General features: G+C 38.2%; 1 protein-coding gene across 4 annotated transcripts in view; it reads right to left on the bottom strand.

The window, feature by feature from the left end:
* Positions 1–1,484: 1,484 nt before the first annotated feature.
* gak (cyclin G associated kinase) overlaps positions 1,485–25,224 on the bottom strand; it is a 111,455-nt gene continuing 87,715 nt past the window's right edge. For 2 of the 4 annotated variants that reach the window (XM_048592374.1, XM_048592388.1), the window contains 9 exons: positions 21,703–21,858; positions 19,715–20,197; positions 16,989–17,147; positions 12,680–12,817; positions 11,318–11,437; positions 9,841–10,074; positions 8,710–8,858; positions 4,718–4,894; positions 1,485–4,372 (listed from right to left, as the gene is read on the bottom strand). In XM_048592374.1, the coding sequence (XP_048448331.1) occupies positions 4,271–4,372; positions 4,718–4,894; positions 8,710–8,858; positions 9,841–10,074; positions 11,318–11,437; positions 12,680–12,817; positions 16,989–17,147; positions 19,715–20,197; positions 21,703–21,858 (1,718 nt within the window). In that variant the 3' untranslated portion in view covers positions 1,485–4,270. The remainder of the gene's footprint in view (positions 4,373–4,717; positions 4,895–8,709; positions 8,859–9,840; positions 10,075–11,317; positions 11,438–12,679; positions 12,818–16,988; positions 17,148–19,714; positions 20,198–21,702; positions 21,859–25,224) is intronic. The other 2 variants (XM_048592380.1, XM_048592394.1) reach the window with 1 other exon arrangement.

Below are 25,224 nucleotides of genomic sequence, written 5' to 3'. Positions count from 1 at the left end.
CCAACAAATTTAGCTATGATACATTTGGTTCCATTATCCAGTCATTGATACAGACTGTAACTAGGCAAGGCCCCAGCAACCATGTTGACTCTGCCTGACCCAGTTATGATTTTCTAAGTATCCTCTATAACTTCCTTAATTATGGATCCTAGCAATTTCCCCATGATAGAAGATAGCTAACCTGGATATAGTGTCATGCTTTCTGTATCGTCCTTTCATGAATAATAGTGTTTTTTTTGGTTATTTTCAAATCCATTGGGCATGTTCCAGAAGCCAAGGAATTTTGAAAGGTTATAACCAGTATATCTGTTATCACTACAGCAACCTCTCAGATGCAAGCCATCAGGTCATGGAGTATTAAAATTGAACAGTTTTCCTAGTACCCTTTCCCCCCTAGTGATGATGATTGTTTTCAGTTCCTCTTTCTTGTTCATTTCTTGCTTTTCAAATATCTTTGGGAAGTTGTATATTTGCGACAGTGTAAAATGACAGAAAATATGTCAACACTTCAACCATTTCCGCTTTTTCGTTATTAACTCCCCAACACTAACGAGAAAGTAAACACTTGACTTACTCTTCTATTTAAATACTTGTATTATGTGTCTCTATGTTGTATTATACTTGTCTCACTATCTTTGTTATATTTTGGCTCTCTTTCATACTCCCTCCTTGTTTATGATATATTTTAGCATTATTTGCTGGTTCTATAAAAAAAACTGTCCAATCTTCTGAATCTTCACAGATTTGTGTTGTGTTTCTTTCAATTTCACACTAAGCCCAGTTTCTTATTAGGCCTTGTTTGAAAGGCTTTTCTCGAAGCATCTTGCTTTTTCACAGTGACTTATCACTGGGATATATCTTTGCTGAGCTGTTAAATACCTTAAAAGTCTTGCATTGCATCTCAAATATTTTACCTTTTAATCTAGTTTCCCAGTCCACTTTAGCCAACTCTGCTTCATGCCCTTATATTAACCTTTGTTTAGGTTTAAGTCACTAGTCTTATCATGCTAAGTTTGCTGTTCCCTAGAGACTGTTATGATGAAGTTAGTAATTAATCCTGTCTTGTTGCACATTACCAGGTCTCGAATAGCCTACTGCCTGGTCAGTGCAAGAATATACTGCTAAATAGTTGTTTCTGTGCAGGAGTAAATCTAACAGTGTTCCTTCCCACCCTTGTTAGACCATTATGACCACTGTTTCACATAAAAGAAATCTAAGCGCTGCAAAGTATTTTTGCAAAACACCTTCTGTAACTAACCATTCCTCCAAATGAGAATCCAGAACACAGATATATTATTTAGAGTACGTTACCAACACAGTTAATTCATTCTTTCAAATAATTCAATTGATCATTCCTTGATAAGATTTGAAATTAGGGGAAAAAAAGAAGTTTAAATCATGTTTTCAATGCACGAATAGGAAAGTCATATCTGACACAAAATAACTGAGACAGACTGGAGGAAATAGGGTCATGAACTACTAAGTAAATTAATCTGTTTTATTAGCCATAAATGCAATTCACAGATCAGATACTCATATTTCCAGACAGAGATGTATATGACTAAATCAACAGATTCTATATTGTATTTATTACATGGATCCCTGTTTCCAATGTCTGGGGTTTCAATTTACTTCCTTCTATATATACACATATATGTTGTACAATCTATAGATAATACAATATTTTCATATTTAAAAAATGCAACGTGTAACATATTTTCAGATAGTTGTCCAAAATAAGAATATTTTCTGCAAGTCCCTTCAATATATCCCAGAAGAATCACACAAATTAAGACTATGTTAGATTTAAAAGTAGTTGTGCAACCAAATCATTATTTTCTATAAGTTATGGTCAATAGAAGAGGAAAATGTATCTCATTTTGCACGTGGAATTTATTATCTGAATGCCTTAAATGGCTGTAATGCCCAATTTCTCACCTGCCATTTTAGGAGTGTCTCATCAGTAATACAAAATTCCTAATATGCATCACTTGCTATTTCAACTATGTGTTCCCAGGTAAAATTACACAATGCATCCTTCATTAAGCAACTACCTGCCAAGATATACAAATATGCAAAGAAAAATCAAGATCCTTATGACTTGACATGTACTTTCTCAGCAAGCTTTTCAGCCCTTATATTTTGAATACCAAAACACAGGTGCTATGAGTGTATGTTTCAACTTCAATAGTAATGTTCACTACACATGTAAACAGTTCAGTTGTGAATCCATTTTGCAAGCCACATCATTGTCTTTGTTCATTGTAATCTTCAAGCAAAAAGGTTACTTGGTAAACATGTCAGATTTTTCACATGGCATATAACTTTTCTTCAGGTTAACCTCACAATGATATCAAAAATGTTATTTTGTTTTTGTTAAATACTGTGCAATCTCCAGCTGCATGTGTAAGCTCTAGTCAGCAGGATCTCTGGTCCCACACTGAACACATGGATGTGAATTCTCAGCTGAGTTGATACTTTAAATTCAATTTTGATGATGTTAAACAGTTTGCTAAACAAAGACTCTCGCAACATTAAGAATTGCTCTCCAGACTTTTTAAAAGAATCATCTAGTAGACAAACTTTAGAACACACAACGGCACTGTTGGCAGGAGCGAACAATTCAGACTTATGTTTTTTCACAGTCCTGCCTAAAGTATGTCAACATGGAGGCAACAAAAAGGAGCAGAGAAGTAAAAAAAAATTAAAACTACCTTTAAAATACTGATGGAACATTAAGAATACCACATTATATGGCCAGATTTTAATACAGAATATTTCTAAATGCTTGTAATACAGATTCTCTGTCTTTCTTCACTACCCAACAGTCAAGCAAATGGTGTTTCATTTTTTGATAAATTGGCTGCATTAGTAAGCCTTTCTTAACAAGAAACATTTGTTTAGTTAATCTAGATTTGCAAACCAGATTTCTGTCAAATTGTATCATTTCTGGGGCAAGCCAAATTCAATGCGCAGAAATTAGTTACCTGTGAATGAATTAAATCGCACTCTCTAAATCAAATAGCAATGGGAGAGAATGGACTTTGATATTAGAATTCTACCAATTCTGAACAATCCCACCATTCATGCATTTCTTTCTTTAGAAGAAAAGGAATTCTTAGTTAATTCTGGACAAACAATGACCATGTAAAACAGGACCTTTGAACGGAAAGTATATCAGGAAAGTTTCTTTTTTATGTACACAACAAAGGAAAAGTTTTCTAAATTCCACCTTTTGGAAAGTAGCATTCAGTGGATAGTCAACCAAAGAGTGGCTTCAGTGTAAAGTGCAAACACTTCCAATTTTTACAAGGAAAAAGTAATTAACATTTACTTCACTTAAGTTACTACAAATGATTTCTCTCAGGTGTTAGCTGACACTTGAAGACTCACATGTCAAGATCGTAACACTGACATGTTAAACCTTAAAGCACGGTGCACAACCATTTTCAATAGTCACTGAAATCTAAAACAGGAACATAATGCTTCAAAGTAGGTCAACGCCCCAATTCACAGCACATAATACACACTCATGAACACTAAATTTACATTATTACAGAAATCAACATAAAAATGAAAAAGCTAGAGATTGTTGAAAGGAATTTCAAGTTTCAGAAAGTCATGCATAGTCTACATGGGCTAACAAAACAAAATCGTTTCTGACCATTAATCTTTTGATTAAATTGAAATCAATAAAAGACAGCCATGATAAAATTACAAACAAAATATAGCAAACATGAACAAAGACTACAGAAGATGGCCAGGTGGGCTGAACATGCCAAGGAATGCTTCAACTCCAACTTTTGAAGGTAAGGAATTGTTGAATATGTTCATTAAATTTAATAAGCCTATCACTATACATTTTTAGAATATCTTAATACAAAATTCTTCCTTTGAATCCTTTTCCAACATTTACACCTAGTAGTTTAAGTTCTCTGTCAAAACAGATTAGACTTTCAAACACATTTCAAGAAAATATCACTGCAATGATTTTAAAGATATAAATGTGGTTTTTAAGAGGGTGTCTAAGCACAGTCATCACCCTGCAGCAGAAAAAGATTGTCTTATTGATGTGGGAAGGGCGTCAATCAAGTGTCTGTAGGAAGAACTCCACACATTTTAAACTACAACTCTGCAGTTCATGAAGATGAAATTTTAAGACAACTGAAGATATGAATATCTTTTGCAGTGGCTGTTCCAATAGAAGTTAAAAACACACCATCATAGCACTTGGAGCAGCCTTGTCAATTATATTCAGAAGTTTGATGATTCAAAAGAGTGTCCTTGATCCCTGGTTTTCAAATTCTGACCAAGCATCATTCAGTTCCATGAAGATCATCTTGGCATACTGTTCATAGGGTTCACCTGTAGCCTTAATTTAAGGAAAAAAAAGTTTAGTGCCCAGTTCATAGCAGCTACGGTATGGTTTATTTCATTGTGAGTTTAGAATTTCAGAAGCAAATTACATTACAGGCAGAACTTGGCTCACTAAAACTGTTGTGTCCCACAAGATTTAGTAATCATTTATCTAACTTAACTCTACTTTTTCTCGTTGATGTAAAAAAGCAAAGATTAAGTTAAATTCAACAATAGTATTCGATTTCCTTTCAAACTTCTTAAAAGTACTAATTACATTTCATGATGTTAATTAATGAGTTCCCAGATTTTTAAATTTACTGAATTGTATTGTCTGACAATGCCATTTTGTTGACCTTACCTTGTCTGGGTGGACTACAAGTATAGCTTTCCGATAGACCTTCTTCACTTGGTCTGGGTGCACAATGTCTGCCATGCTCACAGGTTTCCATTTAGTTTCACCCTCCCACAGTACTGTGTGTAGAGTTGACAATAAAGCCCTTATATTTCTCTCTTTTCCTTCAATCCAATCAAGGATCTGGCAAAGAATCAAAATTTTAATACGTAATCTAATCAACAAGAGTTTTGCAAACAATTACATAACATCGGAGTCTTTGATATGATAGTTAAAAATATCACATAGCAGTGGAAGGACACCAGGCATCTGAAAAAAAACATGACCTATATTAAAACATTGGTAGGCAACGCTTAAAAATCTTCATACTAGCGTAGGGATATGGGATATGGATCAAAGGTGAGTAAAGGTAATTAAAAGTGCATATCAGTTAAAATTTAATTGAACGGTAGAAAAACCTCAATGGATCAATGGCAAATTCCTGCTCCTATGTTCCCCTTTACCCTGAAGTTACATACTTGTTTCATTATAAATTTCATTGACTGCAAGGAAGTATTGATAAAATGATGTAACAAAGTCCAGAACATCAGTATAATCATAACATTTCTCACTACCTTGACATTGCACTTTCTAAAAGCACTGACAACTGCTAAGTGAAAACTCCAATCAATCAAACTGACTCATGATGAATTTGAAAATATTGTGCATTTTATGCATTAGGTACAACTGAAGAACTGGGACTGAAGAAGAATTTACCAATTACAGTTGGAAATAACTCATCAATAAATCAATCTCTTTCACAATCTCCTTTAAGCTGCTATCATATTTAACAATTTAAAAAAATATTGAAGCCTCTTTCTCCTTTTGGTTGATTAATTGACTGCTGCTATCCATAACTGGATGTGGCAGGACCACACAACTGTCAGGTAATTCATTAGTTGTGGAATCACGTAGCTCTGCCCTTAGCAAACTGCTTCCACTGTTAAACATTAATGTGATACTATGTTGCAGCTTCTCCAGGCTGGCACCTCCATTTTAGGTATGCTGGCATTGTTCCTGATGGACTCACTCCTCATTGAACCGGGGCTGTTTACTTGGCTTGCTGGAAATTACAAAGTGGGGGATATGTCAGGCCACGAGGTTAGAGATTGTGTTTGAATACAATTCTGCTGATGATGGTCCACAGAGCAGCATAGATGCCATGTTTGAGTTACTTAACCTGTTGGTCAGAGGCTGCTCACACAAAGGCAGTAGCTGTGAACTGAAGTTACCCAAGCCCTAACTGCTGGCTTGTCTGGCTGGTTTGAGCTGGTTCAGCTCTGAGGGATAACATAAGGGGGAAATCCTTATTTAGTGGAAGAGTAACGAGGTAATACTTGGAATGAACCTATAGTGGAAAGACACCACTATCAGATGAGCTGACAGCCAACAAGAACAAGACACCACCATTCAGAACGATAAGGATAAAAGATAAAAATGATGGATTTCAGTGTGCTATCAGTGAAAACGCTGGACAGCAACCTTCGCAAAGTGTAGAACCCACACTTGGAAATGTGGAGAGGACCCCAAGACCTGGGAGAAAAATATCTGGCCAATGTGAGCTTCTATTCTTGGGTATTAGCTTTTATTTTTCTTGACTGTTCCAGGAACATCAGCTTAGTGGGCACGCGCTGGATTTTAGCCTTGTATGAATTGCATGTCTGCTGTTAACCTTTTCCTAGCCAAGTGGTATGAATTGTATGTCTCTTTCAACTAAACTAATAAAGGTAATGGTTAGTTAATACAGACTTGACTCTTGTCTTCTTTGTGCCGAGCCAACAATTGTCATCAAGGGAGGTAACCGGGCAACAAACCTGTTCTAAAACTTACCTATTTGGCATGGTGGTATTGACACACAATACAGTAAAATGAAGGACGTGCTCAAGTGTAAAGAAAGGACTTTGTCTCTAGGAAGATTGTGTAATAACTCTTACCAATACCAGCATGGACAGATGGATGTTGATTCTCTCATTACCTGCTGCAGGCTAAGTCTGGCAGATATTGCGCTTCAGTATGTGGGCAGCTTAGTCAGTGGTGGTACTACTGAGCCACTCTTGGTGAAGAACGTTGTGAATTTCAATGCAGAACTACTTTGTTCAAAATGGAGGAGTACTGATTCATCAACTGAAGGACAGCAGTGTACAATACTTAGTAGAAGGTTTAACCTGATGCCATTGAATCTTCATGGGGTCAAGTTTAATTGAGAACAAACAGGAGCATTCTCTCCCAACCTTTTGGCACCATACCAACATCTCTACTATGTCCTGCTGCTGGTACAGAGCATAACTAGAGATGGTGATGCAAGAGTCTAGGACATGAGCTGTAGGGCATTATTCAATATAATTATGTCAGCCAGCTCTCGCACATCACCCCAGATGTCAGTGAGCAGGACCATGCAGGGTCTACTGGGCACAGTGCACCTTTGTCCTATCCAGTGCCTAGATTGAGCCATGTAATCTATCCAGTTTTATATCCATTAAACTTTCCTGGAGCAGACTGATGCATACTGAGTGGTTTCCTCAGCCAATTCACAGGGCAGTTAAGAATCAATCATGTTTCTGTGGGTTTGAAGTCACATGAAGTCTAGGCATGTTTCTTTCCATAAAGGATGTCAGTGAACCAGTTGGATTCTTACGAAAATCCAACAGTTTCGTGATGGTTAATATTGAGATTTTGCTCTTCATTCCAGATTAATTTAAAATAAGTGAAATTAAATTTCCACAGCTAATGTGCAGGAAATTGGTCTTATGAATCTGGAACATAACTCACTATTTAAAAGAAAGTCTTCTCACCACTTCTTGACACTATGATGATTGGTTAAAACCACGTCACAAATTTGGAATGAAATAGGGACATAGCAAATTCACCATGAACCCAGGAAAGGCCTGAGCCAACCTTAGTTAAAAGCGATATTCTCCTTGTATTTGTAAACTTAAGGGCATCAACTCCATACCAAAAGCAGAGTTAATTCTGTACTGCAAGATACAAAATAAAGGAGTGCAGAAAAACAAGATACAAAGTGCAATAGCCAGATTTGCAGATGACACTAAAATAAGTGGGAAAGTACACTGCAATGAAGAAATAAGAAATTTACAAATATATTTGGATAGGTGAATGGGCCAAAATTTGACAGATGAAGTTTAACGTGAAGAAGTGTGAGGTTATCCATTTTGGTCAGAGGAATAGAAAGGTAACATTATACAAATGGAGAGAAACTTCGAAATGCTTTGGTGCAGAGGGATCCGAGTATCCCCGAGCATGAATCACAGAAAAGTAATATGCAGGTATAGCAGGTAATATGGAAAACAAATGGAATTTTGGTATTTAATGCTGAAGGAATGGAGTATAAAACTAGGAAGTGTTACTACAACTGTTCGAGGCATTAGTGACTGTAATTGAAGTATTGCAGACAATTTTAATTGGGAACAGATATAATCGATATTGAAGGCAGTTTAGAGGAGGTTCACTAGATGGATTCCAGAGGTGAGAAGTTTGTCGATGAAAAGAGATTCAGCAGTTTAGGCCTATACTCTCAGGAGTTTAGAAGAATGGATGGAGATCCAATTGAAGTGCATACCATGCTAAACAAGATGGACAAAATAGACATGGGGCAATCTAGAATGAGAGGTCATAGGCTTATTATAAGGGATAGCAGATTTAAAATAGAGATATGGAGAAATTACTTCTCTCAAAGGGTCATGAAACTGTGGAATTCACTACCCCAGACTGCAGTGAATGCTGGGTCATTGAGTAAATTTAAGGAGGAGTATCAACAGATTTTTAATTAGAAATGGGTTGAAAGGTTATAGAAAGTGGGCAGGAAAGTGGAGTTAAGGCCAAGATGAGATCAGCCATTATCATATCAAATGGCACAGCTGGCTCGAGGAGCTGAACTGCCCATTCCTGCTCCTAGTTCTTACGGTCTTAAGATCTGTTCAACATGTATATATTCTTCAAACCTTCAGTTTTAGAGGATCCATTTCTTTAGTCAGTTCTTCTCTTCGTAATTCTGCAATAGTCTTAGGTTCTTTTCTGTCCGCTGTGCTAGAAAATCCTTGGTCAGACAATAGATCCTGAAAGTCGTTTGCAGAAACTTTTGGTTTTGGTCCTGCAGGAGGGAAGAAAAAAAATCAATTCAACAATAGGATTCTACTATGAACAGTTCCTTGCAGTAAACGATGCTAATCATTGAAGTAGTTATCATTAGAACAGTGGATGCTACCTAACCCACTGTGATTTCCTGTACTTTTTGTTTTCAGTACAGATTCTAGCATCTGCAGTAATCTGCTGCTACAAAATTACAGGGTGCTCAGATAGAGTTGTTTAAAAACAGGAAGTGGGGGAGAGTTAGATTGAGACAGGACTTCAAAGAGGTGACTTCACATGAGGGCATACATTTAAGATTAAAAGTGTGAAATTTAAGAGGGAAACATTCCTCTACATAGAGGGTTGTGAATGGAATGCAATATGGAATTAGTGATTGAGCCAGGAAAAATGTCAAAACTTAAGAAGAGATTTGATGGTGGTTTAAGGAAAAAGAAGGGAAGGTGTATGGGATTGAAGGAAAAAATAAGAGGTTAGGACTAGTCAGTGTTTTTCTTGTCATAAGGAATCATGCAATTCGAGGTACCTTTATGATCTATCATGAAATGCAAATACTTTTGAGCTATTTCAAATATGTAAAATTCAAGTGGGTCGAAATATTAGTTTTCTTTTTGTTTAATTGTTCAATGTGGTCTAATTTTAAACTGACAACTACCTTCTCAAGGGCAATTAGGAATTAGCAGTGAATGCTGGTCTTCCCAGCGGCTCCTACATCCCAAGGGCCAGACGAGGGCAAATAAAAGGGCAAAGGTCAATGATGCAAATGTTGAAATTCCGCCAAAGGAAATTTCTCTCTCTCTTGTGCTGGAGTGGAGGATAAGCACAAATCTGAAGTAGGTTAGCCAAATGGTCAGCTTCTGATTTTGAATTCCTTTGTAAATCTATGTATTTTAAAAATAGTTTGCCCTCCCTTCTTAAAAAGCTACTGTTTGAAAAAGTATCTTCTGAAAACAAACAGTTGAAATATAAAACAGAAGAAAAAGTACCAAATCCAGGCCCTCGGATGCCTCGTTCCTCCCGTCTACCCATGACGCTGAAATTCAAATTGTAGTTGGGTTTAGTCTGGGCTGCTGGTCTAGGCGGATGTGCCTTTGATTGCTGCTGTGGAGTAGTATTGCTGCCCAGAGTTCTGCCAGACTGCCAGGAACTACTGCCCATTGCTGGCTGTGCAGATTTCTGAGTCAATGTTCCTCCAGCTGTAAATCCTCCACTCAAGGAACCTGTAGAAGCATCAAGAACAATCATTATTATAAAGACAAATCAACTACTGAGGTTATATTATTTATCCATGTTTTGTCCTCATATGACATACAGCAGATTTATTAAATAACATTCCAAACATGTATATTATGTTTCATAAAATGTAGGATTGGTAGCGAGATTAACTTTGTTATTTATATAAATAATTTAGACTCAGGGAACAATATCAAAATTTGCTACTGACACAAAGTATGTGCATGTGTGTGTGCGTGTGCGTGTGTGGAGGAGGGGAGGGTGGGGGCAGGCGACAATCAGTACTTTGGAAGACTGCAAGATTATACAGGAAGACATTGTTATGTTGTCAGAGATGTGTTTAACTCACAAACAAAGTTCAAAATGGATAATTGTGAAGTATTTTGATATGAAGAAAAAGGAATAATCCGGAAAAATTAATTGACTTAAATGGTACAGAAGACCATAAGGCACAGATGAACAAATCATGTAAAGCTCTGAAAAAAAAAAACCTGTAGTTCATTTCTAGAGCAATATAATTAAATTGCAGATAAGTTATTATAAGCCTATACAGAACTTTGTTTTACTTTGTCTCCAAACTATAAGGATGCAGAAGCACTGGAGAGTTGCAAAGAAGATTTACAAGAAGATGGTAGAGCAGAGAAGATCAGGTAAAATGAGACATAGAAAAAAATCAGAAAAATGAAAATAAGGCCCTTTTTCTCAGAAAAAGTAAAAACAGAGATGTGACCTAAGAAAGGCGTAAAAGATTATGAAAATGTTTGATAGGGTCATTGTAAATAAAACTTCTCATTTTCAGTGGAGACTACAACTAGCAACTGTTAAAATAAAGTTCGTGAACATATTCAATACAAAATGCAGCAAAAACCTCTTTACCCAAAGAGTGATTAGAATGTGGAACCTATTACATCAAGTAGTGGCAAGTTAAATAAACATGAGTGAGGAAGCAGTAGCAGGATATGTTGATGGGATTAGTTGAAGAGTAGTGGACACTTCTACGAAGCATAAACAAGGCGGGGGGGGGGGGGGGGGGGGGGGGGGGGGGGGGCAGGCGGAGAATGAAATCTGTGAACATACTTTAAACAGATCAATCTCATTAATGTTTGCAGTGTAAGGGTCTGATGACACACACAACTTGTCAACTATAAATGACTAAATGTGCAAGGCCCCAAAGGCAATGAGAATTATTTTAGTAACTGGATCTGTAGATTAATGGTTCTGGAACATTACCTGGTAAACTGGAACCAAGGTTACCAATGTCAGCAAATGGATCAAAGGACTTTGAATGACTAAATGATACATTCGAAGCAGGACCAGAGGCAGCACCAGATGCTGAAGTAAATGTTGAGCCTATGTTAGAAACAATCCAACATGAGTTACTTTTGAGTTACAATCCAGTAGCCATGTAACAGAGAAGTGCAAGAGTAATGGTGCAAGTTATATTACATTATCTAGTCAGGCAGAACTCAGACCTTGTGGAATACACCACATATTTGTTTAATCAAAATTATCTTGATGGCCAACATAAGAATAATGTTAAATCACCGTATCAGCGAAAAAGGCTTTTTTTGAAGAAGTAGAATTTTATAAATGGCATTTTTTTTTAACACCACAATATATAAATAGGCAGATAAATGTATATCTATATCTGTAACTCATAAGAGTGAATAGTCAATACACCTGAGTACATAAAGTTTGATGCCTATTTCAATATTCCATTATTTATTCAAAACAGCTGAGTGGTTTCCTACCTGTCTCCGTCACTCTGGCAAACTGGCTACATATTTACATATTCTGTCTTTGAGATGAAATATTAAACAAAGACTCTATCTATCCTCTCAGATAGACATAAACAATCCCATTACACCATTTGAACAGGAGCATAGAATTCTCCAAATGTCCCGGCCAACATTTATCCTCCAGCTAAAATCACTAAAAATGGTTGTCTGGTACTTTTTTTGTCACCATTTGTTGGCCATTACAGTGTCCGGATTGACTTGCACATTGACTAGAGTGACTACATTTTAAAAGTAGTAAAGTGGCTATAAAGCATTTTGGAACATCCTGAACTTGTGAAAGGCCCTTTACTTAGAAAAAGTAAAAACAGAGGTGTGACCTAATAGACGTCTAAAAATTATGAAAATGTTTGATAGGGTCAGTGTAAATAAAACATCATTTGCAGTCGAGACTACAATTAGCAGTCGTTAAAATAAGGCAGTCATGAACATATTCAATACAAAATACAGCAAAAACCTCTTTACCCAATTTATAAAACACAATTACTACTTTTTTTTGTAATATTCCCAAAACTGGTGGCATGTATTTAGCCTCAATATGACTGGATATTTGAGTCAGTTTCATGATCAGCGGTTTCAGGTAGTTTTTTTTTTATTCAATCCAGTGTTTCATGGTCAAGTATCAAACTTTTGACCAAAGGTGAGAACTCTAAAAATTAGGTTTAAATTCCCAAGTTATGCATTTTCCAAACAATGGTAGCACATCTCACGTCTGTTCTTTTCAAAGTAGAAGCACAAGATATTCAAGATGCAGCAGTTTTACTAAAAAACATAAATCAAAACATGCATGTGTTACTTTGCATTGTAGCTCCAAATGCTGTCTTGTTATTTGTTTGGGGAACTGTGCTGCTGGAAGGCCACGCATTCCATCCGCTCATCAGGTCTGGTTGACTGGCAGACGATGACACTTTTGATAGCTCAGGTGTTACATTTCCTAGAAGAAAGCATAATGTGTGAACTTGTATTAATTCAAACATTTTCTCAGAATCATTAAAATACTCATGATAACTAAAAGCATCACAATCATTTACACCCAAAACACCCATCAAACATTCAGTGAATTACAGCCAGCCCTGTCCACAAATGCCATTTTTACAACTGTACTCTAAATAGATAAAGGGTGTGAATTGTAATGCTCAATTGTATTTTAACAGGTAAAATGGTACCTTAATACATATTTTAAAGTGTGATTTTGCAAACTGTCAGGGGATAAAACAAAGGAACATACTCGCTGAGACACCTTAGAACAACAAGGAATTATTATAAAATCGCAGAATGGTGACGACACAGAATGAAGCCATTCGGTCCATCATGTCCTTGTCATGGGATGGCACGGTGGCTCAATGGTCAGTACTGCTGCCTCACAGGGATCCAGGTTCGATTCCAACCTTGGGTGACTGTCTGTGTGGACTGTGCACATTTTCCGTGTGTCTGTGTGGGTTTCCTCCAGTTTCCTCTCATAGTCCAAAGATGTACAGGTTAAGTGGATAGGACATACTAAATTGCCCTATAGTGTCCAGGAATGGGTAGGTTAGCCATGGGAAATGCAGGGTTACAAGGATATGGTGGGATGCCTTTAGGACGGTCAATGTGGACTCGATGTGCCTGCTTCCACACGGTAGGGATTCTACAATTCTAACTTTGAGAGAGTAACTCGGCTAATGTCCCTGCAATTTCTCATTGCAAGTCTTTATTGCCCATTCCCCAGTTCTCAACCCATTCAGCAATGGGTACAGTTTCTTCCTATTCACACAGTCCAGACCAGTCGTGATTTTTAATAATCTTATCAAATCTTCTGTAAGGTGAGGTCTACAAAATCATGAGAGGTATAGACAGGGTGGATAGCAAGAAGCTTTTTCCCCAGAGTGGGGGACTCAATTACTAGGGGTCACGATTTCAAGATGAGAGGGAAAAAGTTTAAGGGAGATATGTATGGAAAGTTCTTTACGCAGAGGGTGGTGGGTGCCTGGAATGCGTTGTGAGCGGAGGTGGTAGAGGCGGGCACGATAGCATCATTTAAGATGTATCTAGACAGATACATGAATGGGCAGGGAGCAGAGGGATAAAGATGCTTGGAAAATAGGCGACAGGTTTAGATAGAGGATCTGGATCGGCGCAGGCTTGGAGGGCCAAAGGGCCTGTTCCTGTGCTGTAATTTTCTTTGTTCTTTGTTCTTTGACATTTAATGATAAGGTATTGCTGAACAAAGAGATCTTGGAGTACAGGTTCATAATTCTTGAAAGTGGAGTTGCAGATAGACAAGATAGTGAAGAAGGCATTTGGTATGCTTGCCTTTATTGGTCATTGTATTGAGGAAAGGATTTGGGAGATCACGTTGCAGCTGTACACGACACTGGTTAGGTTACTTTTGGAATACTGTGTTCGATTCTGACCTCCGTGTTATAGGAAGGATGTTGTGAAACTTGAAAGGGCTCAGAAAAGATTTACAAGGATATTGACAGGTTTGGAGGGTTTGAGCTGTAGAGAGGCTGAATAGGCTGAGGCTATTTTCCCTGGAGCATTGGAGGCTGAGGGTTGACCTTATAGAGGTTTATAAGATCATGAAGGGCATGGATAGGATGAATAGACAAGGTCTTTTCCCAGAGTTGGGAGAGTCCAAAACTACAGGACATAGATTTAAAGTGAGTGGGGAAGATTTAGAAGGGACCTAAGGAGCACCTTTTTCATGCAGAGGGTCGTGTGTGTATGGAATGAGCTGCCAAAGGGAGTGGTGGAAGCTGGACTAGCTACAACATTTAAAAGGCATCTGGGTCGATACATGAATAGGAAGGGTTTAGAGGAATATGAGCCAAATGCTGGCAAATGGGACTAGATTAATCTAGGATATCTGGTTGGCATGGACAAGTTGGACAGAAGAGTCTGCTTCCATGCTGTAAAGCTCTATGACAGTGAGAACAGATCCAGCTTCACAATCTATCCACTAAACTAGAATTTCCCATTCCTGGAAACATTTTCCTAAGTCTTTTTGAATGAGTTCATATCCTTTCTAAAATGCAGTATTAAAGCCTAGTATTGTTGCAGCCTAATATTAAATATAATACTGCAGTTGAGGATGAACAAGTGTTTGATAACTTCCTTGTATTGTACTTTAAGTACATAGGTACAAAACCATGCATCCCTTATTCATTCTGAACCAGCTCTGTAATCTGCTCTTTCAGCTTTGACAATTTGTGGTTGGATATAATTACAAGTTCCTCTGTTTAAGCAATCCTTTGAGAGATGTAGTCTTCATTTTAAGTTGTCATTCCTCATTCTTCCTTCCAAAATGTATCATTTCACACATCCCTATATTAAAATTCATCACCCACCTTCTGTTCATTACATCAGACTACGTTCTCTTAAAATCTATCATAATTCCCTTCACGGATCTCAAAAAACCCAAGAGTGTTTGAAGTTCCATGGATTTTTCTGAAGACACATTTACAAATAATGAAAATGAATAAGATTACTCAAATTTCTTTTTCCTTATCCATTCACGAGATGAGGGCATCGCTGGCTAGGCCAACTTTTTTTGGCCATCCCTAGAGGGCAACCATATTGCTGTGGGTCTGGAATCACATAAAGGCCAGACCAGGTAAGGGTGGCAGTTTCCTTCCCTAAAGGACATTAGTGAACTAGATGGGTTTTTCTGACAATCAACAATGATTTTGTGGTCTTCATTAGACTCCTAATTCCAGACTTTTGTTGGATTCAAATTCCACTATCTGCCATAGTGAGATTCGAGCCCAGGAACCCAGAATATTAGAGATAGTAGGAACTGCAGATGCTGGAGAATCCGAGACAACAAGGTGCAGGGCTGGATGAACACAGCAAGCCAAGCAGCATCATAGGAGCAGAGAGGCTGACGTTTCGGGCCTAGACCAAAACGTCAGCCTCTCTGCTCCTATGATGCTGCTTGGCCTGCTGTGTTAACCCAGAATATTACCTGGGTGCCTGTATTAACATTCCAGTGATAATACCATTAGGTCGTCACCTCCCCAAAACTTTGAACAAGCATCCTTTTACTATGAAAATCAGTAAATCAATGAAATAAGGGGCTGAATCATACAGTATTTAGCAAATGGGAAAAGCAAGCAGACTGTGACAAGAACTATAGTATTTAAAATATCAAGGAACTCTGAAACTTTATGCCTAATGGTTATAGTAAAGGAATTGTGTGGTACATGGAAGTTACAGATGATAACGTTGTTAAACATTTAAATTACAAATTAAATTTCTCCCATGAACCTGACTGGCATTCCATTGAGTATCAATGATTATGAGGTGGTCTAATTAAGATATTTCAAATTATAAGATGCTTCAACAAAGTAGATGCAGAAAATCTATATCATCTGCTGGGGTTATCCAAAACAAGAGGGCATAATCTTCAAATTAAGAGTCAATACATCAGGAGAGAAATCATGAACCGTTTGTTTGCATAAAGGATAGCAGATTTATTTGTGTTAGGTAATGCAGGTAAATGGAGTTGAGGCACAGATCAGCTGTGATCTAAATGCATTGTGGAATAAACTCGAAGGACTGAATGGTATGCTTCCGTTGCTATATACTGTAGTTGAATCTGTTCAATGTTATTCATGAGAATGCGTTTGAAAGTCTTCTGTCTTTGCAATTTGTTTCATTAACAAAAACGAACCTCAAATAGAATTTTCTATGAGGATGGTGATTAAATAGTAACTATATACCACTAAAAATAAATTTGTCTTTCTTCAATCAAACATTCATTTAACAATATTGATATCTTTAACTTGTAACCCAAATACCAAGAGATTCACAATCCAAGAACTTTAAAAAGTGTATACTATTTTGAGAACAGGTCTAAATATTCAAGTGAAATTACAATGCAGTCAGTGTTTCACATAAATTTTATTTTAGCTGCAAGGATGCTGAACTTGCATAACCTTCATGACTGTTTTCCTTGTGGAAAGGAAAATACACATTGAACAGAGATCATAAAAACACAAAACTCGAAGTCTGGAGAGATGGTGGACAACAAATATGATTTGTAGGCACAGCCCCTCTATTTAATAACATGAATGGGAGACAAACAATGAAGGAAGAATTAAAAATTACCAAGATAAACTTACCCATACTGAAAAAATCTGAACTCGATGATGGATGAGGCATACCATTTGTGGATGAAAAAGCAGGAGCATTAGGAGTGAAAAACTGTCCAAATAAGTCTGGCTCAGTTTGATCAGTCTTGGATGTTGAAAATGCAGCACCAAATGGATCAAAAGAGTCTGCTGAGAAAAAAAAAAGTTAACAGGCGATTGCATTTGTTTTATTACAATGTCTGCAATTAGTCAAGGATCAATGTAAAATGCAGGGTGCATATTATTGGCTTTGATAAATCTTAGATTGAACTAAAAATTGAGGAGCTGACCTAATAGAAACTCTACTTCAGCTTTAGTTGAATTGTCAAAAAGTCATATTTACAAACCACTGATTAAGACCAGTGTGACTAACAATTTGGAACAACTAATGATAAAACAATGCTAATACCTTCATTCACTTCAGGCCAGATTTTCCGAGGACTAGCAATCTCAATCAGATAAGCCACGTAAGCAGGGTTCCCAGTGAGTGGAGTGCCAGCTGGAGAGGGTGCTAGTATGAAAGGTGGCAAACGGGCCAGGTAAACAATGTACTTCTTAAGGAGATTCAGAGTGGGTAGGAAAAAACAAGTCTGGCAGGGGCATAGGTGGGTGTCACATCTAGCAGTGGGGGAATGAGGGTTGAGTACGGAGTGGAAGAAGAAGGGAGTGCATCTAGAGGGAGGAAATTGGTGTCAAACCAGGGTAAGGGGAATGCAAGTGATCTGAGGGAAGCATAGTTAGGAGTGCGCAAGATAAATATGGTGTCAGATGAACTGTTATTCAAGATTAGACTACATATACAATAGAAAACTCTACCTCAATATCTACTCAATTTAGTTGGAACCCTCAAATTTTCCAATTTAAATTAAGACTTTTGCAGGGATCTAGGCATAGAGGAATTACTCAGCAGAAAATTCAACTTCCTGGAAAATTCTTTCAGAGTCTGCTAAGATGCAGATTCTGCACATCTTTAACACCTTTCTTTGCAATAGGCCCATTGAAAAGTCTGAGCCTTCAATTGCTGTGTTGATCTACAGAGGTATAAAAATGACTAGTAATGTAAAATTAAAATTAAAGTTGGTGATGAGCTAAGCAGTGGGGATTTATGGATACCCTACTTGATATGACAATTTATTTGGAATAGAAACAGAAGTCTTAAAAGGATATAGAAGATTTCTGAACAATTGTAACCACTCCCTCAACTGATAGGTTCGAATAGTTTATTCCAGAATGCGAGAATCTTTATGGATGTCTAATTATCAAAATAACATTTGACTCAACAGCATTAATTCACCCAACACTACACAGTACATGTGGAAAGTTATTTTCTACTTACACCCACCATTTACAATTCCTAATTCAGGCAGATTTTAAATTGGCCTAGAATAATGTTGCTCACCTATTCTTTCAGAACAAAATTCACTATTTTATCAACGCTATTTTGTTTTACGCCACTGACGAGAAAAATGGGTGGTTAAAAAGGCGTTTAGCACGTTTGCTTTCATTACTCAGACCACTGAATATAGGAGTTGGAACATCGTGTTGCGATTTACAGGGCATTGGTGAGGCCAGTTTTGGAGCACTGTCTACAGCTCTGGCTGCCCAGCTGTAGGAAGGATATTATGAAATTGAAAAGATATACAAGGATGTTGCCAGGACTGGAGGATTTGAGTTATAAGGAGAGGCTGGGACTTTTCTCAGTGGAGGATAGGAGGTTGAGGGGTGACCTTATTAAGGTTTATAAAATAATGAAACTATGTAATATGAGGGACAGTAGTTTATTGTACTTAACTATTCATAGCTTCTATTTAGTATGCAACTCGCATTGTTTCACCACTTTAGCATTCAAATTAGAACACCAGGTTTTCTTTATTTTATATTGTCAATACAAACATGAATTATGAATCCCTACAGTGCAGATAGAGACCATTCATTCCATCAAGTCCACACTGATCCTCTGAAGGGTATCACACTTAGACCCACCACCTCATTCCATGTGACTTCACATTTACCATGGATAATCCACCTATCTACAGATCCCTGGACACTATGGACAATTTAGCACAGCGATTCCACCTAACCTGTACATCTTTGGGCTGTGAGAGGAACCAGACTACCTGGCTAGAACCTACAGTGACACAGGGAAAACAAGCAAACTCCACACAGTTGCCCAAGATTAGGTTTGAACCCAGGTCCCTGATGCTGTGAAGCAGCAGTGCTAAACACTATGCCGCTGTGCTGCCCCAAGCTTACAAGATGTGTTCTGGCAACTTCAGGCACACCTAGTTTTGAGCCAGGTCAAATGATCAAGTCCCAGGGTTGTTCTATAATCATACCTACTTGACCTGATGAAGTAAGTTTATGAGCAATTTGTTACACAAGCATTGACCAGAGGCAAAGGATCCCAAGTTTAGGAAGCAAAGGGGCAAGACAAACAGAAATGCTGACTCAACTAAATTATCTCCAACAAAACACGAGTTACCATGGAGATGTCAACAATTTATATTAATGGAAGGTAGCTGATTTTTAAAGCAGAGAGCAAAACTTTTCGGGACAAGGACGGGCAGACAAGGAAATAGTTTCTCACTGTCTACAACTCCAGACAGAAGCCGCTTCTCAATTTAGAAATGTAAACCCATCAATTTATCATGTAAGAAAGAGACACCCTATATTGACAGTTCTAATTAACTGGTACTAATATCTATAGCAGTACCTACCTGCTGAAGTATGCAACACGGGAGCTACAGGAACTGGTTCAACTGGTTGAGGTGCCCCACTGAAAAAGAAATCATCTCCTCCCCCAATGAGGTCGGCTGCGAATTCTTGCTGCATTTCTGTTGGACCTCCAGCAAACAAATCGTTCAGCAAATCAGCATTGCTCGATGAACTTTTCATTTCCACTGTTGGAGGTGCAATGTCAGCCTGGGCATCGTTATTTAGTCCCAGTAAATCCACACTGTCCTCAGTGGAAGCTTCTGTAGTTTGGTCTGTTGAACCTTCGATGTCTGCTTCAAAAAAAAAGTTTACGGTGTTTGTTTGTTCTGGCTGAGTAGGGGTCTCTGGCTCATCAACCTTCGTAGCGTTACGCTCACTGGAAAAAGCAGCAAAATCATCATCTGATGGTCCACTTTCATCCACCAAGCTTGGATGACCTTCATCAGGAGTTTGTACATCAGTAGCCCGGGAGTCCTCTTTTGCTTCTGATAAATAAACACAGTATCAGACCTAACTAGCTATTTCACACAAACTACCAAAATCACTTGGTGAAAATTTATTATTTATTCTTCAATTTCTTCTTCATTGTTCTTTTGATGGTTACTTACAGCAGATACTCACTAAAGCTTCTTAGTCATTACCTTCCAAACACATAATAACGATCACTTAGAGGTACATGGGTGGCAAATAAATGGGAACACCGTCACCCACAAGTTCCCCTCCAAGTCACTCACCATCCTGACTTGAAAATACATTGCCATTCCTTCACTGCCGCTGGGTCAAAAATCCTGGAACTCATTCATTATTGGCGTTGAAGATCTACTTACAGCAAAATGAACTACAGTGGCTCAAGAAGGCAGCTCACCACCACCTTTTTAAGGGCTGGTAGGGATGGACAATAAATGCTGGCTCTTTTTTCCTGCAATGGCTTTGTTATTGCACCAAGTTATTATATTGAGTTAGTGTGTTATTTGACCATGAAGGTCAATGCAGCACAGGGAGATGAGTTTACTTTCCCCGACACTATCCATGAACATAGTTAGTTGAGAACACTACAGTTGAAGTCTATCAGGGACCATTCCTTGTCCATGTTACTTAGTATTATTCAAGGTTCTGCACTAAACTACTTGAGAAATCCTCTATAAAAATCCCATCAATATGTTCATTTGATAATTCTACATACAGTTTGTGTGTCCACATAGAAGTGGAAGATCAAAGCTAAAGCAGAATTTATTTTTTGGGGGAAGTTGGGTGGGTGATTGGGTCGAAGTAGTTCCAGAGCCTCACTGACATGGTTTCTGAGCAGAAACCCATAAATGAAAAGAAACTACTTTATAAAAAGTAAGCTAAAAGTGGAGGATGTTATAAAGGAAGTAGGCATAAGTTATGCGAAGTAAATTTTACCCTGCCCCACCCCAAATAAATTAATGCACTGCACAAATTCAGATTATCAATGATATTCAACATGAACCAACTTCAGACTTTTTATTTCTTTACTGTCACTAGGAAAAGTGCCCGCTTAATTTGCTGCAATGAAATAATTACTTACATTGTTGGCATTTATTTCCCAAAATTTCTGTGCATGAGCAAAGCTTTGATACAGGTTTAGCTGATTTCACAAAGACAGCAATATGCATATTCAGACGCTTAAGTAACCAGAATAATTGAACAGCACTAGTTCAATGAAGGTAAGTCAATATCAATGCTTGCACTCCACACCAATAAGACAATGTGAAGCTAGTCCAATATTGCTCCATGAGATATAAAACTAATAGCTTAGTAAGTTTGCTTTGCTGGGAATTTGATAATAGGAATACTCAATAAGTTATTGTAACTCCAAGATCGTTCTTCTTTTATCAACCACAGTGGAAGTTCAATTTTAAATAACTATCCATGTGAAATGAAAATCTGGGTATAATGAAAAAGTGAACCCTCCACACCCTGCATAAGCTGAAATTTGATCAAGTTATCATGATCTTCCAACACTTACCTTCCCAATTTAATGTTTCAAAAAAGCTGTTGGAGGTATCACTGTTTTGATGTGATGTCTCCTCTTCACTTGTATTCTGTGAAGCGTGGTCCGATTTAGGAGTCTCTGCATCATACTGCGCTGTTGACCCTGGTTGTCTGGGTAGTTCAGGTTTTCCTTTGTACGGTAAGAAAAAAAGACATAAATCTCAGAATTTTCGTGTGTTATATTTTTCCTCTACGCCAACAGGTTTTCTTAAAGATTAAGAATAACTTTCACATGCAAAACTTGCTCACATATTTCAGAATTACCACCCAATAAACATAGGACCATGAGAATGGCAATGTAGTACAGCAAAATTCAAAAATCAAACTAAAGTAGATGACTCCTGAGGAAGTTCTTTCTCGATAAAAGTCACTCTGACCTGTATAATACAGGAAGTCATGAAATAAACCTAATGCAATCGTTATGTGGTTTTGAGTGATTAATAAGCCTTAATATGGCCATGAGTGCTTCAGAGAAAATGCTGGAAGTAGATGTAAAATGTTTTTTGCACTCTGTCCAAACAGTCTCTTACACAAATTGTGGATGCATATTTCATTGCCTAGGATTCATATTTGTGTCAAATATTCCGTAAGTACAGAAGGGGTGGGACAACAGAGCAGGTTGGAATAATGGATCACTGAAATTACAATAACAGAAGATCCTGATTTTGTATTATCATGGTTCACCAACTAGAAAATATGTCAGGACTAATTTGTTGAGCTGGGAAACATAACTTGATTCTCAGGAGGCTATTTGGTTCAGTATGCGCCCTGAAACAATTACCAATCCATTTCACTTTCCTTCCCTTCTACCATAGCTCTGTAAATTCTTCATCTTCAAGTTTATGCAATTGTCTTTTGAAAGTCACAGCTGAACTTGTTTCCATTGCCTTATCAAGTACCGCATTCCAGATCATTGCAACTCACAATGTAAAACAATTTCTCACCATATCCCAATTTTTGCCAATTATATTAAACTATGTTCTTCTAGTTACAATCCCCCTGCCATTGGGAACAGTTTCTTCTAACTTACACAGTCAAAATTCTTCATAATTTTACACATCTTTCATTTACCTTCTCAGGTCCTAGAGGAAGGATTCCAATTTTCTATGTGATTCTATACGTGAAGTCACTCATCCCCACCCCAAAGAGTAGTGACCAAAACTGGACAATGCTCCATTTGATAACTTATAAAACTTTAGCAAAATTCCTTAGTTTTTTTCACTATAAGCTTCTATTCATAAATTTTGACAAAAAATCACTCACTAAGAAAATCATTCATTGCATTTTGAAAAGTACCCTATTCTAATATGCAATGTGTCACTGTTCTCCCATTCTATAGGCAGAGTTGGGTTACTCATTCTCAGCATAAATGTCACTATTGACATTTCCCTAATGTTGGCAGCTCTAAATGACAGCTTCTGAAACTGTTAGCACTTTATAAACCTGCCTAATTTTTAAATTTATGTTAAACAAGCATCTACAGAGCTTATGGATGTGAAGCTGGAAATGCACACCAGGTCAGAAAGCAACCAAGGAGCTGGCAAGTCAACATTTTGAGCCGAAACCCTTCATCGGGGCTGGGGAGGGGATTTAAAGTCTCCCTTGTCCTCACGTACCACCCCATCAACCTCGGAATCCGATGCATCATCCTCCGACATTTCCGCCACCTACAATGAGATGCCACCACCAAAAAAAACTTCCTTCCCCACCCCTGTCCACTTTCCACAGGGACCATTCATTTGTGACTCCATCATCAGCTCTACACTCCCCCACCAACTTCTCCACCACACCCAGTACCCTTCCCTGCAACCGCAAGAGGTGCAACACCTGCCCGTAAAACTTCCCTCTCACCTCCGTTCAAGGCTCCGAACAGTCCTTCCAGATACGGAATCCAGACATTCTCCTGCACATTCATCCAACCTTATGTATTTTTCTTTATTTTTTCACAAGATGAAGACATCGTTGGCAAGGCAGCAGTTATTACCCATCCCTAATTGCCCAGAGGGCAGTTAAAAGTCAACCACATTACTGTGGATCTGGAGTCACATCTATACTAGACCAGATAAGGATGGCAGTTTCCTTCTCTAAAGACATTAATGAACCAGATGGGTTTTTCCTGACAATCAACAATGGATTCATGGTCATCATTAGACTCTTTAATTCCAGATATTTATTGAATTCAAACTCTACCATCTGCCATGGCAGGATTCGAACCTGGGTCCCGAGAACATTATCTGAGTCTCTGGGTTGACAGTCCATTGAAAATATCACTGGGCCATTGCTTCTAACCTATATCGGGGAGACCAAACGCAAACTCGGGGACCAGTTCATGGAACATCTGCGTTCTGCACACGTCAACCAACCCGACCTTCTGGCTGCAATCCATTTTAATTCCCCCTCCCACTCTCCTGGCAACATGTCCATTCTTGGCCTCCTCCACTGTCAGAGTGAGGCCAAACATAAACTGAAAGAACAACACCTGATATTTCACCTTGGGACCTTATAGCCCAATGGCCACAACATTGACTCCACCAGCTTCAAAATCCCTCCATCCCCAGGTTTATCCCATATCAAGCCCTCCCCCTCCTCCTTGCGTCCCTGACCTGACCTACCTGTCCATCTTCCTACTCACCCATCCGCTCTAACCTTCCCACTGGCTAATTACAAGAACGCCTTACCTGCATCCACCTACCACCTACCCTTCCCCCAGCCCCAGCACCAGCCCCCTCCCTCTATTTATTTCTGGGCTCCCTGCCCTCGCCCCAGTCCTGATCAAGGTTTCGACTCGAAATGCTGACTTCCCTGCTCCTCGGATGCTGTCTGACCTGCTGTGCTTTTCCAGCTTCACACCTATTGACTCTGGCTTCCAGCATCTGCAGTCCTTACTGTCTCCATCTACAGAGCTTCCTGATTTAGATTGTACTTTCATCTGTTACTCTTGCATTTAATGGGCATTAAACCACACTTTACCTTAAACTGCATCCGCCAATGTTCTGCCTGCACATTCATCTATGTTGTTCTGCACTCTCTTTCTCAAGTCCTATCTTAATTGCACAGATTGTAATGTAGATGGGAATTTCAACTGTTTCATTTGTTGGGAATTTTTGGTTTAGTTTATCTCATGCGACTGATTTAAAAGGTTAAACTCAAGTTACAAATAGCTAATTAAATTCCCAGAGGTCCAGTAAAACATTTGTCTTAATAGTAAAAAAATTTTGTCAGCACTGAACATATTGGGGAGAAATGAGATAGCCATTAAAACTATATATGTTTTTATACACAATAACATTAGGACAATGGCAGACTTTGAGGTCATATTGTGAGATAGAATAGATTTGTGTTCAATTCACCTGGCATTTTGACTTTAGCTGATATTGCATTGTTGGTGCCGTGAGCTCTTTGCATCAAGAGAGAGGGTTTTGTAGGTTAACTTTGGAAACTTAGCAACCCCTCTCCTCCGTAAAAAGAACTGAGGAGGAGGTGCAGTTAGCTCTTC

Source organism: Rhincodon typus, chromosome 3 (assembly GCF_021869965.1).
Source record: "Rhincodon typus isolate 14 chromosome 3, sRhiTyp1.1, whole genome shotgun sequence".
Lineage (NCBI taxonomy): Eukaryota > Metazoa > Chordata > Chondrichthyes > Orectolobiformes > Rhincodontidae > Rhincodon > Rhincodon typus.
Note: the sequence above shows the minus strand (reverse complement) of the source record. Positions and strands in the feature narration are given on the sequence as shown.